General features: G+C 33.4%; 2 protein-coding genes across 10 annotated transcripts in view; one reads left to right on the top strand and one right to left on the bottom strand.

The window, feature by feature from the left end:
* LOC148873692 (protein FAR1-RELATED SEQUENCE 5-like) overlaps positions 1-1,270 on the bottom strand; it is a 36,739-nt gene extending 35,469 nt beyond the window's left edge. For 6 of the 9 annotated variants that reach the window (XM_088976253.1, XM_088976256.1, XM_088976263.1 and 3 more), the window contains exon 1: positions 937-1,270. The gene's annotated coding sequence lies outside the window, so the exon portion shown is untranslated. The remainder of the gene's footprint in view (positions 1-936) is intronic. The other 3 variants (XM_088976271.1, XM_088976269.1, XM_088976266.1) reach the window with 2 other exon arrangements.
* A 10,607-nt stretch (positions 1,271-11,877) lies between these two features.
* EMB2261 (Tetratricopeptide repeat (TPR)-like superfamily protein) lies at positions 11,878-15,496 on the top strand. The gene has a single exon (XM_088943735.1). The coding sequence runs from the start codon at positions 12,301-12,303 to the stop codon at positions 14,869-14,871; it is 2,571 nt and encodes an 856-aa protein (XP_088799861.1). The 5' UTR covers positions 11,878-12,300; the 3' UTR covers positions 14,872-15,496.
* Positions 15,497-16,320: the final 824 nt, after the last annotated feature.

Raw genomic sequence — 16,320 nt, 5'->3', positions numbered from 1 at the left:
AAATTCATTGTTCAATAATTAAAAAAAATATATAGAAACTTAGAAACCTTAGGAAAAAAGACAACACCAATTCTTAATCCTTCTGATTTCTGAAATAGAGTTCCTGAGATCCTTGAGGACAAATGGATTTTGAGGGGATGATAAAAGATTTTAATGTTGGAAATCGAACTATGGATCTTGAATAAGAGACTGAAAAGAAGATATCTATCATGAAGAGAGCCCATCTTACTTATGAGAAAAACAAACTCTCTTTCATCAATGTCTCTTCGAGTGGGATGAACGAAAGAACTCATTTTCTTTTTCTGTCTAACCATATCTTCCATTTGCCCATAAGAACTCATTAATTTGATCTTAACTTGGAAAAGCTTCCGGGTTTTGATGGCTTGATGCTTTTTCCAGTTTCTGACAATGTTTTTGTTATTTCTTATCAATAGTTTCTGATGGTATTGATTTACTTATTTCTAGCCATTTGTAAAAGACTCTGAACTTTTAAGAGCAATACTGGTTCATACATGTTAACTGGTGTGTTCCTTTACTCTGTTGCTATACTCTGTTTAATCTCTAGCTTTTGCTTCATTTCTGAACAATTTCTTTCCAAAGCGAACATGGATCCATGGCAAGTTGCTCGAGCTTGTTTCAATTTTAAATGTTTGCCGTTTTGGTTTCCAAACTGAAAGAGCCAAATTATAGGTCGAGTTGCCACTTGATTAGACTTGCTTCAGTGATTTAGAAAACAATGGGATGATTGAGGGGATGAGACGTAAGAGGAAGATTATTTAATCATATTCATCTCAATCTTTCATTTTAGAGTTGGTGTTGGAAAACATTTGTCTAGCTGAGATACTTAAATGTGCTACGTGTTAGTGGCTGGTAAGGAAAACTTGAGAGTGCAAGTCTCGGGCTATTCTCTAAACAGACACAGCAAATGTAACTTACTACACAACAGTATGTTCTGTCGATGTGCTACAGATGACTGTAAAGAGATCCCCAACAGCCAGCATTGAGGGTTTCAGGTTGTTCGGACTTCGGACTTCTCTCTAAAGAACTGGAGAAGACGGCGTTGTTGCAGGCCGGTATTGGCGGCAGGAAGGGAGATGCAGCGGCAGGGAGAAGGTCGCCGTCACCTTCGTCGGAGGCCGGAGTTGCAGGCCGGGACGGGAGAAGATAGGGTTTCGGAAAAGCGCAAAAAAATTGGGGGAGAAAGGGTTGGTCGATTAGGAGCTTAGGGCTTCAGCTCAGGCATCCAATTTCAGAATTTTTTATTAAATTAAAATTAAAAAAAGAAAAATAAAACTCCATTAATTTCGCCCGAAGGTATGGGATACATGTAAAACGAGTTCTTAACACCTGTCTCACATTGATTGCGTACATCGCGTAGTCTACAGCGAATCGTGTCTAGGGTCGGATCCGCTACTGTGTGAAACGATATACATGTCCCAATCATAGTACGAGTCTACGCCCTTCCATTTTCATCACCTCTTCTGATATAGAGGAATATGTTAAAATATTGGGCAAAGTTGCTTAAACCTCCCTTGTCTTTTACGACCAATGCTTAACGTCTCTTTATACTTTTTTTTTCTCCAAATTTCTACCTAGATATTTGGAGTATCTATTGGCCGAAATACCACAAAGTGGATTTTATACAAATTCAATAACCAATACAAACTTTGCCTTGGGCTAAGTTTGGAAGAAGTACTAAAATTTTGTATTATTTTTTATGTATTTGTATTGTATAAATTTGTACTTGTAATCTTCCCAAATTGAGATTATAAACTGACAAATAATGGAATTTTACAGGAGTGAGCACTATTCGGTTAAAACCGAATAATCAAACCTAAAATTCCGGTTTGGTTTTTTTGGTTTTTGATTAAATCAGTTTGGGTAATTTGATTTTTGGCTAATTTAATTTTAGGTTTCGGTTAACCGAATTAACTGAACTTTTTATTATTATATGTTATATATAATATATAATATGTAACAGATAATATATAATATATTATATATTTATATATTAATATATAATATATTGAAATTTAATTTTATAATATATATCATATGTTATAATACATATATATATATAATAGAGTATATATTGTTAAAAATTGGTTTTAATCGAAATAACCAAAAACCGAATCGAAAATTTCAGTTTCGATTATTTTGGTTTCGATTTGACTTTTACTTTTTTAGTTCAGTTTTTAAAATTTTGATTTATTCAGTTCAGTTTTTAAACCCCTAGTATTTTATGAAGCATGACCTTGGTCCTTGCAAAGTGAGATTTATTTCTTTGTCAATTGAAGGGTAAATTTGGTGTACTTTTGGGTTCGACCATAATGGCCGAAAGACATTTTCAGTTTTGCATGAAATTACCTCCATTCACGTCAACATAAGGAAGGTAAGGAGATAATTTTGTTTTTCACTTGAAACTTTTGATCCCACGAGAAGAAAGAAGAATTAAGGCTTTCATCCTCAAGTTGGACTTGGATTCTAAATTCTCAAGTTGGGTCCGGAATCAAAACTGGAATTCCTATTTTTTAAGATGGGCTTGAGCTGTTGAGCATAACCTTTTGGTAGCATGAGCCTGACCCAAGCCCGATCCAACCTTAGCCTAAATTGAACCTACCCCCGGTTACATACGAAATACACAAATTTCATATGTGAAGGTTTAAATTATGCATACTTCATACAACTTTTTAATACATTTGACTGAATAAGCCCACCTAAGCCCAATTGACCAATATAAGCTTAACCCAAGTATGTCAATTTTATATTTCAGCTTAGGCTCGGGTTGACCTTAAACCCTTACTTCCCCTTTTTTTTTTTATTGTAGTGAGTTGATTCTGATTTTCTATCGTTATATAAGTTTTAGCTATGTATTTATTTTAAATCTTAATTAAAATGGAATTTGAGTATTGTGTCTTCATGCTTAATAAACGTTTGTTAACAACAAAATGGTTGATGGCTATTAAGATTATATTGAACTTGTTAGGGTTGAAGCTGAAATTGAATCGATCACTATAATCTTGAATATTTTATTATTTAATCCTTTAATTCAACCATTTCAGTTTTTATCAAACTACCCTTAATTGTGAGTGACATAATTTCAGAAACTCAAAGCTCGTTTATTGTAGTTATTGTGAATTAAAATAATGGGTATTTTGGTTTCAAACACAAACACAAGAAAAACGGCCTAGGCCGGCGTTTTTTTTTTTTTTTTTCCGACGGTCTTAAATAATGTCAGGAAAGATTGGCAAATCCGAACAAAAAATGACCCATTTAGTAGCCGGCGGTCAAATTTTAACTAAAACAGGGATAACGTAACGCACCATGCATCCCGGCGTTTGTTATTAACAAATAAAATTAAAAATAATAAAAAATTGAGATATAATTTTAGGGGTCCCGCCAAAACGGTTAAGTTGCGCCAAGATGTTAAGCAATGCACCTCTACCACAATTATGGCTATTTTCATAAATGGTAAGGCTTGGCAATGGGCATGGATGCCAGTTTGGCAGATAATATGCTAATATTAATCACCTCATTTTGTTTATGGTTTAATCTTAGTGGGGAAAATCCTCATTAAATGAGGTTCTCTCTCTCTCCACAACTTCGTTTTTATCAAACGTCCCTTAATTATGACTTATGAGTGACATGATTTTAGAAACTCAAAAAAGTTGATCATAATTATAAAAAATTCAGGGTGCTGTATGTAATTTACTCGAAATAAGGAAACAAAACCGAGCCCATACTGTTCTTTCTCTCTCATTATCTATTAAGTGCTTTTGAAATTAAATGCTTTTCTATATTTATTATTCAAAATTAGAAAATCAATGATTATACATTTATTATATACTAGTAATTGAACACATGCTTTTGGTAGTTTTGGATGACAACAAATAATAAAACTACAATAACAAAAAAATCACTATCACTAGCAATTAGCAATTAGGTGTGCATTCGAGTTGTTATTAAAGTAGTACGAGGTTCGAGCTTGGTTCGAGCTAGAATCTTGAGCTCGAGCTCGACTTGAGAAAAATGTTGTATAAAAAAATTATATATATATATATATATATATATAAATTTTTATTTGATATTTAAAAAATTAGGAATTATAATAATGATTTATTATTATATATAAAAATAAAATATTATATATAATATTTTTATTATATATATTTTATAATTTTATTTATTTATTTATTATTATTATTATTATATGTATGTACATAGTTATTCGAGCCAACTCGGGAGCCTCACAAGCTGAACTTTATTAGGCTCGAGCTTGGCTCGATTAATAAATAAGCTTATAAATTGGGCTCGAGCTCAGCTCGAATCTCAGTTGAAACCGAGTCGAGCTTGAGTAGCTCGTGAAGAGCTCGGCTCGTGGCCACCCCTACTAGCAATAACAACAGTAGTGTGACATTTGTTTTCTTTGTTCTTTTTTGTATTTTAGCTCTTTCTATCGTTAATCACAATAATTCTCATGCAACAAGTACTTTTTGTTTAATATGACGAATATATAATATTAAAGACATGCTTAATTTTTTGTAAATTCTACAATGTTTTCTATATTTTTTATTTTTATTATTTAATTTATGACATCACAAGTTCACTTGTTTGATCATAAAAGAAATGTGATTTTGTTCAATTTTTAGGACATTGCATTTTTATTAGTGTTTTCTGTCTCATGTTCAAATCAATCGATCAACTAGTTGATCCACTAGATCCATATTTTGGATCCATTTATTATAAAATTAATTATTAGCTCAATCAACAATATGGTGACCTAACTATTTGAACCATCGAACAGTTTGACTTAGTGGGGTCACAAGTTCGAAATTTCCTTGATTTTTGCATTTCTTGTCCATCACTAATAAAAATAAGTTTTGTTTATTACATTTATACTCTTAATATAATGAATAGAAAAATATTTTTTTAATTTTTATTATTACTTATGGCATTGTGGTATACCCATTTGACCTAGATGGTTGAACACTTGAATTGTTGTCTCAATGCTTGCTTGGACATAAAAACTAATTTACTCTTGGGTCAATGTTATTGTATTCCATTTTCATTATTAGTACAAATATTATTTTTCACACTTATTTTTGTTTAATATGATGAATATATAATATTATAGATGTGCTCAAATGTTTTTCTACAAAACTTCTATACTTACTTTTGTATTTTTTATGTTTTTATCTTTTAAATACTTATTATTTAATTATGACATCATGGCTTAATGTATTTGGTCTAAAGGGTTGGACTATTCATTTACTTACCATATACATAGGAAAATGGTTTCATTTTTAGATCATATTTTAATTTTGTATTTAATTTACATCATTAATAAAAATAATTATTACTTACCACAATTATTTTTTTAATACAATATATATAAGAGATGTGCCTAAATCTTTTTAATTTTTGTATTTTATATATTTTAAAATTGTTAGTATTAAATTATTTTATAATGTGTTGGCCTATTAACTCAAATGGTTGAACTACTTACCCACCACTTGAATGGTTTTATTTGTGGCTTGTTACATTTTAAAAATATAGTGTTTTATACCATTGAAATTATTATTCATGGATTTAACTAGTGGAATTTAATGATGAGAAACAAAGGTAACTTAAACATAGGATTCAATGAGAGAGAATAGAAGTTGATACTATAAATATAGGTTTAATGTGAATGAATAAAATGAATTTAATAACCATACCTAAATTACAATTTTTGCCCTCAAAATAGCAATAGACTAAATTCAAAAAAGGGGCACTTTCATTAAGAAAATTTTCAGAAACCATAGGGAGATATTCACACTTTTCATAGTAGTATATGGATTTTATTGTGAATTAAAGTAATGGGTATTTTGGTCTCAAAAAGATAAACATAAAAGAGAAGGTGACTGTCCCAAGGACTTTTTGAAAAACTCTCTCTCTCTCTCTCTCTCTCTCTCTCTCTCTCTCTCTCCTTTTTGTTTGCTATTTCTCAACAAAAGTGTTTTCATTGGCATGCATGCATGTATGGCCAAGGCTTATGACAAAGTAGAGTGAATTTCCTTTTCAAGATCTTAAGTTTACTTTTATAAGAAATTCAATGCACCTCCACCACATCTATAGTTGTTCTCATCAAGGTTTAAAATTTCAGTATGTAGTCGTATCATATCTTTGAAAAACCAATACATGATATGCATGGAAATTGGACATTTCGTCTTTTTTCATGCGTATCAGACCCGTATCCGGGGCATATTGAGGCACATCGGGGGTGTATCAATAGCGTATTGACGAAAAAGATACAGCCAAAAACTAAAAAAAAATAAAGGGGAAAGCAATCTTCTTTTCCCCAAAATAAGCATTCTTTCACCCCCAAATGATTCTAAAACTCCAAAATGTATTCATAGAGTGCTAGATTTGTAAAAGTTTATAAGAAACAAGTGTGAATCATTAATTTTTTTAAAGATTTTTCAAATTTTGAAAAAATATGGCAAAAATAGGTAAAATTTTTCAATCTTTTATAATATCTTGTGATTTCTTTTTTTTTCTTGAATGTTTAAATTTATGTTGATCTACATTTCTTACATTCAAAATCATAATTTTTTTTTTGTGTTATCATTAGATTTATGGAAATTTTATGAAGATATTTGGGGAAAATATAAATTAACAAAAAATTTGAAAATGTAATTTTCTTCTCTACCTATAAAGAATAAATATGTTTTAGATCTATGGATTTATCTATCATATTCATAGAGCAATTGAAATTTCTTCTTTAATATATATTTTTTTATTTTTATATTTTTATAATTAAAAAATAAATAATAATTAATTATATTTTATCATTTGATCACAATAATTTAATATATTATAATTCTATGGATGATCTACCATATCCATAGACCAATTTAAATTTCTTCTTTAATAATTAATTTTTTATTTTTATATTTTTGGATTTAAAAAATAAATAAATAATTAGTTATATTTTATCATTTGATCACAATGATTGAATATATTATAATTATATGGATGATCTTCATATCCACAAAGAAATTGAAATTTCTTCTTTAATAACTATTTTTTGAATATATTATATAATATTTATTTATTTTTTATAATTTTTAAAAATGAATAATAAATAATTATTATTTAAATAATAAACAAATATTAATTATATTTTCACATAGAAGTTGTGCAAATGCATGTTTTATGGTTGGATAGGAGAATTGGGTTTTCTCATCCCATAAAACATTAAAACCTAAGAATTATAATTTATAAATTATAGCTAAGCATAGGATTTTTAATAAAATTATAATTAGCTATAACATATTTCTTCATAAAACCATTAAAATGTATTAGTTTAATGTATATACACCTCACTGAGATCTTATATTTAGTGTTATTGATGTATTTTTATGATTTATTAAAGTATTTATAGTGTTTCCAAGTGTATCTGTGTATCTTAGTTTTTCTCCGATACACATGCGCATTCAAGGTGTATCCCAATACGTTCCTTAAAATTGCCTTTCCAATACACTTGGCATTTCCGATACTTTGAACATTGATGCAAAGCTTGCAAATGGACATGGTTACCAACTTTGTGGATAATGTGCTAAAATTAATCACCTCATGTTTGCTAATGATTTAATCTTGGTGGGGGAAATTCTCATAAAATGAAATTACAACAAAGAAGGACTCTCTCTGTATATATATTGCAAATGGTTTAAGATTGATGTAAACTTTGCAAAGTCAGCCTTTTATTTTAGCAAACGTACCCTAGCATAGACATAGAAAGCTACCATAATGACATGCTTCAAAGTAATTGCTCCAATGCAGACAAGTATCTTGGCGGCCCTCTTATTTTTAATAACTCATAAAAAGGATAATCTGAACTTTGTAATTCACAAGGTGAAGAAGAAACTAGTGAGGTGAAAATATGAAACCTTATCTCATGCAGGCCACTTAATTAGCACTGGCTATAGTACCCATATATCACATACCTTATTCTTGTCCATTTCCTATCCCCAATTGAATTGCCTTGACACATCCATTCTTTTTTTTTTTTTTTTTTTGATATGTAGCAGCATTCTATCTTGTTGAGAGTAGATAGCCTACCTTTTCCTTCAAACCAAACATAGCCTAAAGTTGGTGCTTTTGTAGATCCATGAATTCCAGGCTTAATTATACATTCTCAAGCATGTGACAGGCATAACCAATAGCTATTTGTCCATCAGCTGATTGACATGGATACTGTAAATTGGAAGGCTGACCTAGTATGTTTGATGTTTAACATTGTTCAAGATAATCTACACTATATTTTAAAATACAGTTGTCCACATCAGATTCCTCATATGGCTTCCTAAACCTTTTAGAAGCTTGTAGCTTTTTTTGAATTTTGAAAAAATAAAAATTAAATATAGGGCTATTTGAGCTCACCCACAAGGCCACAACCAATTTGGTTAAAAAATTGAATGTAACATGAACATTTTTTGACACCAGCTTGTGCATCACACTGGTCTCTTATAGGAGTTTGGATGGATCAGGTCCCAAGTCCCAGCAACCAGTCACAACAGCCTTAGTGCATTGGGAACATCTCGCAATGAAGAACAAGGAAGATATTCCCAATGCACGACTTCAAAGGCTGTTGTGACTGGTTGTTGGGAGCTAGATCTAGTCTCCTCTCCTCTTGGGTGCCATGTTTGCCAAACTGATTTGGAAGTTTAACTCAAATGAATTATATATACACTTACAAGTTGAGCTATGCCCAGTTGGCAATGAAGAAAGTTGAATCATCATCCTCTCATATAATATCTTGCAAGTAGAATTTTGACTTGCTGTGGAGACAACCAATAATGTTCTTCTAGTTGGTGCAATCGTGGAGATTAGGAGCTAGCCACACAGTCGTTCATTTGATCCCACAGTGCAAGAGAGAAAAAAAGAAGCTATCATGCATCTCTTCTTCAATTGCTGCTTCTTGACAGCTATGTGGTTTGGTAGAAGTGTGTTTGTTTAGTATACACTAATAACAATTCTTCTCAGCTGGGGCTATCACTCTTTGTTGTCTAGCTATGGAAATATTGAAATCAGGTGGTCTTTTGAAAAGATTGAACCTAATTAGGGCTGTTCACGGGTGGGGTTGGGTCAGTTTAGTAGTGTTTTTTCAACTGACCCGACCTAGTCGGGTTACCTATAGACCAAACCGAAACCGACCCTCTATTAAATAAAACAAATCTGGTTGGTTTGAGTCGGTTTGGGTTTCAGCCAACTCCAAGCTTGCACAATGCACATGAAGTCAAAGTGCTAATATTATATATAATATTTTAGAATATATTTTTTGGAAATATATATTTAAAACCAAAACATATATACAAATATATCGAAATATATATTTTCTAATTCTAGAAATATATATTTCGAAAATATATATCTGATATATTTTAGAATATATATTTTTTCAGATATATATTTATTATTTAAAACTAAAATATCTATATTTAACAAATATTTTTTCATATAAATCGGTTTGGTTTGGTTTGTTCATTTTTGCAACCCGAAACCGACCGGTAGTGATGAAAAACTGGCCAATTAAGGTTGGGTCGGGCCGGGTTGGTCAGTTTGGTCGGTTTGTATTTATTTGTGAACAGCCCTAAACCTAATCATCCTATAAGGTGTTATTCAACATTATTGAGGTTATGGTTGTTTATATGATGAATCTCTCATATAGCTAACACAGTTGGGCAGCAAACAAGTAGACTCTTATGTGGTTTACACGATACCCTCCCTTGGTCAATATTCATGTCATTATTGGTCATCATGATGGAATATTTTACTTTATTATAAGGCCTTTTTTTGCTGCTTCTCATGCATATGCATAGATGCACTCTTATTTGAAAAAGAGATTTGTCAAGCAACTATTCAACCTAAAAAAGTTTAAGTTATTAGGTGAGGTCCTTGAATAGCAAAATTTCATCAGAGAACATCTTTTCCTTGGTGAATTCATAAGTTGATTGTTTACTGCAAGATTCTCATGAATTGCTCCCCTTGTTTCTTAGTTCAATAATACATTCCTAGATGTTTGCAAACAAGGTGATTGGTTCATACCCTTGCTCATTTTTCTCTCAATTGTTTAGGTTCACATTATACTTCTTTATGGGATGGATTCAGGCTTGGCTTTTGCCAAAATTTGAATGGACTCGGCCCAAAGTTCAAGCCCAACATAGTGTAAATTTAAGCCCAACCGCCCGAGGCCCAGCCCATGAACAGGGTTGGTTCACATCTATGTTCACATTAAATGTCAAACCAACCAAACCGGCCTGACCCAACCCGAGTTGGTCAGTTTTTCAAAACTATTGGTCGGTTTCGGTTTGTATAGAAAATAAACCGACAACTCGGTTCGGTTTTAGTTTTCATGTATGAAAACCAAAATTGAACCAATCCTATATGTTGAAAGTAATTATTAATTAGTCCCTACCCTATATGTTAAATGTTGATATATTTTATTTGTGTTTTGTTTGAACTTTGAAAAAAATGTTTAAGCTAAAAACGTAAAACCAATACAAATATAATACAATGGAACAATATTTAATTCAGTTTTGTAAAAATTTAAATATATATTGACAAAAAATCAGTTTTGCATAAAAACTAATCATTTAAATATATATTTTGATTTTGCATAAAAACTAAAAAGAAATAAACTTAAATATAAATAGATATTTTAGTTTAAAATACATATAAAAACTGACTAAACCGATAAACCAACCCAAATCGACCCTTCATGTTTGGGACGGTTTTGCCTCAAGGTCAGTCGGTTTCGGTTTAGTCAATAAGCAAACCGATTAGGTTGGGTTGGTTGAAGAAAATGACTCAAATTGACCCAACCTGACCCATGAACACCCCTAGGACTCAATCCCAACTTCTCATTTTCGATTCACACCTAATAAATATTTTGTATGTCATCTTTCTTGAAAAATGAGAAAATTGTTGAAAACTATTTATTAGTGTTTTTTGACAGCTAGGCATCATTAGGTGCCACATGTGTGAAAAAGTGAAAAAAAAAAAACCTTACCATTGGAGTCCAACAAATAGTTCTCGAATAACTTGAGAAAAACATTTTCTTGATAAAAAACTTAAGCCATGTTTGGGAGTGCTTAAAAATAAGTGCTTATTTGGGCCAAGACCACACCACTAAGCACTTAATGGTGTTTGGGAAATAAGCCATAAGCTTATATTTTAAGCCCAAATTTCCAGCTTTTTTTAAGTGCTTGTACAATAAGCACTTATTCATTTTTTTTCCTTCCAAATCCCTAGTTGAATTTTAAAATACCACTTGTAAAACTATCCCAAGTTAAATTTTATATAGTACTTTAGTAAAAGTAGTTTTATGGAAGTACTATTGCAAAAGTGCTTTCGTAAAAATACTTTTATAAAAGTATGCCCATAAAAGTACTTTTGTAAAAGATGCTTTTATAAAAATGTTTTTGTAAAAATGCTTTTATAAAATTTCTTTCATAAAATTACTTTCATAAAATTCTTTCTTAAAAGTACTTTTATAAAAGTAAATTCGTAAAATTTGAAAGAAAATGAAGGATAAAATAGATAAAATTGCTTATTTAAGTGCTTATTGGAGAAAAAGATTACCAAACACCCCATACGAAATAAGTGATATTGGTGCCAAATATAAATAAATACTTATTTGAACAAGCACTTATTCAATAAACACTTATTTTTAACATAAATATTCCCAAACATGGCCTAAATCAAACAAGGTTTCAAGTTCTATTGAAGGAAATACTTATCGGTGCGGAGCTGACATTGATTATATGCTACCAAACACCATCTGAGTTATTAATCTTGAATTCTTTTATCAGCCAAGGGGCTTTCAAACAAAAAGGACCTATCACATAAACATATTTTTACATCAGGTTTGGGTTGGTTTTGATTGCCCAAGGCATCAATGCTAACCTAATTGAATTGGCCTTTCCAACTTCAACCCTAACTCAATATTTAGCCCAACCAAATAGGTTGGACTGGGTTTGGATTTTCCAATCCAAAAGTTTCATTCTCTCCCAACCTTCCACAGCTTATCTTGTGGGCATTCATTGACTTCATTCATCAGTCATCACTGATTCACTGATCACCCAACCAACCCAGGATGGAAAGTCACAAATTTCAGACACTGCGCGTTTGAAATCTCCCGTTGGTCTATCGCTCTCATTTTAATTTTCCGTTGCCATGCCATGCCAACCTGGTCTTTTAACAAAAACTCTGAAACAGAGTGGTTTCTTTAGCGTTTCTAATTAGCCGTTGAAGAACATGATTAATACTTGCCTCGGCGTTCCTGCCAAAATCATATCACCTCCGCTCACCTCTCTCAGACCTTCCCGCCACAAGATCTCCTCCGGTGAATCCTTGAAGCATTCCCAGTTTGAACCCCTCAAGAACCGTTTGATCCGCCTTGTCAATGGGGGCAATCTTGACGGTGCTCTCTCGACCCTTGAATTCATGACCCAGAAGGGAATTCAGGCGGATTTGGTTACTTATTCTGTTCTTCTCAAATCATGTATCCGATTTCGGGCTTTCGATCGTGGGAAGGTCGTTCACCGCCGTTTAATCGAGTCCGGTCTCGAATTGGACACTGTTGTGCTGAATACTCTTATTAGCTTATACTCCAAATGTGGGGAATCGGAAACATCTGAGGCCATTTTCGAAGGCATGGGGGGTAATAGGGATTTGGTTTCGTGGAGTGCGATGATCTCGTGCTTTGCGCAGAACAAGCAGGAGCGTGAAGCCATAGCCACATTCTATGAGATGCTGGAATCGGGGCATCATCCAAATCAATTTTGCTTTTCGAGTGTCATTCAGGCGTGTTCTAATGCGGAGAATGCTTGGATAGGAAGAGTGATTTTTGGGTTTCTGATCAAAACTGGGTATTTTGAATCTGATGTGTGCGTAGGATGTGCTTTAATTGATATGTTTACAAAGGGCAGTGGGGACTTGGTTTCTGCACGGAAAATATTTGACTGCATGCCTGAAAAGAATGTAGTCTCGTGGACGTTGATGATTACTCGATACCTACACTGTGGGTCCCCGTTAGAAGCCACTGATTTATTTGTGGATATGCTTTTAACCGAGTTTGAACCTGATCGTTTCACTCTAACTAGTGTAATTTCTGCTTGTGCTGAGCTAGAAGCAGTTGAGCTTGGGCGGCAACTGCATTCTCGAGCCATCCGAACTGGATTGGCATCGGATGTTTGTGTTGGGTGTAGTTTGGTAGACATGTATGCAAAATGTGCAGTGGATGGATCAATTAGTGACTCTCGGAAGGTTTTTGATCGGATGCCCAGCCATAATGTTATGTCCTGGACTGCAATTATCACAGGATATGTGCAGTGTGGAGGGCGTGATGAAGAAGCAGTTGAACTCTTCTGTGATATGATACAGGGACAAATTCTTCCTAATCATTTCACATTTGCTAGTGTTCTCAAGGCATGTGGGAATCTCTCTGATCCAAGTATGGGTGAACAGGTTTACGCTCATGTGGTTAAACGGGGTCTTGGATCAATTAATTTTGTGGGCAATTCTCTCATTAGTATGTACGCTCGCTCAGGTAAGATGGAAGACGCCAGGAAAGCTTTTGATATTCTGTTTGAGAAGAATATGGTTTCCTATAACACACTTATTGATGGGTATGCCAAGAACTTGAGTTCTGAAGAAGCCTTTGAACTCTTCCATCTATCAGAGAATGTGGGCATTGGGGTGAGTGCTTTCACATTTGCTAGTCTTTTAAGTGGGGCTGCAAGTATTAATGCATTGGGAAAGGGTGAGCAGATACATGCTCGGTTACTAAAAGCTGGCTTTGAATCTGACCAAATTGTAAGTAATGCTTTGATCTCCATGTATTCTCGGTGTGGAAACATAGATGGAGCTTACCTAGTTTTCAATCAGATGGAAGATCGAAACATCATCTCATGGACTTCAATGATTACAGGTTTTGCAAAGCATGGGTATGCTAGGAGAGCTCTAGAAATGTTCAATGAAATGTTGGGGGCAGGTATAAAGCCAAATGAGATCACCTACATTGCAGTCCTGTCAGCTTGCAGCCATGTGGGATTGATTGCAGATGGATGGAAGCACTTCAATTCCATGTATAAGGAACATGGTATTCTTCCAAGAATGGAGCATTATGCTTGCATGGTTGACCTACTTGGCCGATCAGGCCTCCTTGAAGAAGCCCTCAAATTCGTATACTCAATGCCATTCAGGGCTGATGCTTTGGTATGGCGTACATTGCTTGGAGCTTGCCGGGTTCACAGAAATATAGAACTTGGGATACTGGCAGCTCAGAATATTTTAGAGTTGGACCCACATGATCCAGCTGCATATATCTTACTTTCAAACTTGTATGCTTCAAAAGGAGAATGGGACAATGTAGCAGAAATCAGGAAGAGTATGAGAAAGAGGAAAATGATAAAAGAAGCGGGCTGTAGCTGGATAGAGATAGAAAACAAGGTTCACAAGTTCCATGTTGGGGATACTTCGCACCCCCAATCAAGGGAGATCTTTGAAGAGTTGGATCGACTGGCTTGCAAAATAAAGGACATGGGCTATATCCCTGACATAGATTTAGTTCTCCATGATGTGGAGGAGGAACAGAAGGAACAATATTTGTTTCAACATAGTGAGAAGATAGCAGTGGCTTATGGTCTTATAAGCACATCTAAGTCAAGACCAATCCGGATATTCAAGAATCTTCGTGTATGTGGAGATTGTCATACTGCAATGAAATTCATTTCAATGGCAACAGGGCGAGAAATAATAGTGAGGGATTCCAACCGCTTCCATCATATGAAGGATGGTCTGTGCTCCTGCAGTGATTACTGGTAAAAATATTACATGGAAGGGGCAATAAATCTTTTGTTAGAGTGGAATGGTGAAACAAGATTCTTGTAGCCAACCCCATATATTTGCAATGAGGATTTGTTGAGTTGGGTTAATTTCACCTGAAATTATTGAGTGGTTCTTTTATCCACCTTAAGGTATGACGACTCAGTTTTCTGGATGAAGCTATGGAGAATCTGTTCCTTGCTTTAGAGGTTTACTGTTTTTGATAAGCCACAGGAACTGACCAGAACTGAACTTCTGATGAACCAGCATGGTTAATGAAGATATGAGAGGTTCTAGGTTTATTTCCCCTACATCGGCACTTTGTGAGAAAGATTATAATTCCAAGTAAGAGAAAACAGCAAGGTTGATGCAACATGATTCATTACTCTATAAATGCAATCAATGGAAATTGGGGACTGGATTTTCCATTTTATTCCTAACTATGGTCTTTAGAAGCTCTCGCTTTTTTATTTAATGAAGAGGAGAAAGCTAGTTTCATCCATTGCTAATGGAGAGCCTGAGAATTGGCCAAATACTCTTTACTGTAAAATTTGTAAACCAATTACAACTAATTTTCCATTAACATGTATTCTAACCGAATGGTTCTCTTTGTTTGATGGCAAAACTTTCTGTTTGACTAGTTTTATGAGTTACAGTTCTTACTAGCCTGCTCCGCAGATGGAACCTATTAAGTCATAATGCAACAACTTTTTTTGCAGAAATTAAGGTGATATAGCTATATTTCATTGGTTAGTTTAACAAACTAATTTACACCTTCATATTCAGTAGAACTTGAAGCTTTAATTTACAAACTAGGAAAGTCAAAATGTGTTAGGAAATGTAATCACTACAAGCAATGGTTAGGAATTCCATGTATAGCATACCTACTGCACCAGATTACTTTAGGTGTAACTCAATTTTGGAATTTGAAAATTAAACATTCAATGGAAGACATAAAGGAGAAATTTAATGTGGTGCCTGAGGATACCTCTGATTAACTTGATTTTGCATCAAACAATGAGGATCAAAATTTTGGTATATTTGCTTATACAAATATGTAATATGTATTTAATATCATATAAGAACTGGAGAAAGATCTTTGAAGGAGGTTGGATTTTGAATCTCACCAAATTTTTGTTGCAATTTGACCCTCTTCTTTCCTTACTGTAGCTGACATTCAATTGGATGTATTGAATCCACAAGAGACTTAGTTATAGAAAACTTGGTTGACTGCTGGAAAACAGCTCTGTTTTTGTTGTTTATATGCATAAGAGAGGACCTTTGTAAATTTGTATGACCAACTATGATGGCTTTTGTGTTCTTATCCACTTTAATTGTAAAAGCATGAATTGGTTTCTTTCAGGTGGTGTTGTGTCGGCTCTTTTAAACAAAGTATTTTATGTTTGGTATTCTATCATTCAATGGATTCAAATATTGGGCGGGTTCTGA

This window comes from Nelumbo lutea, chromosome 1 (assembly GCF_056320005.1).
Source record: "Nelumbo lutea isolate HS-2025 chromosome 1, American lotus-T2T, whole genome shotgun sequence".
Lineage (NCBI taxonomy): Eukaryota > Viridiplantae > Streptophyta > Magnoliopsida > Proteales > Nelumbonaceae > Nelumbo > Nelumbo lutea.
This window is presented reverse-complemented; position numbering and strand designations above follow the sequence as displayed.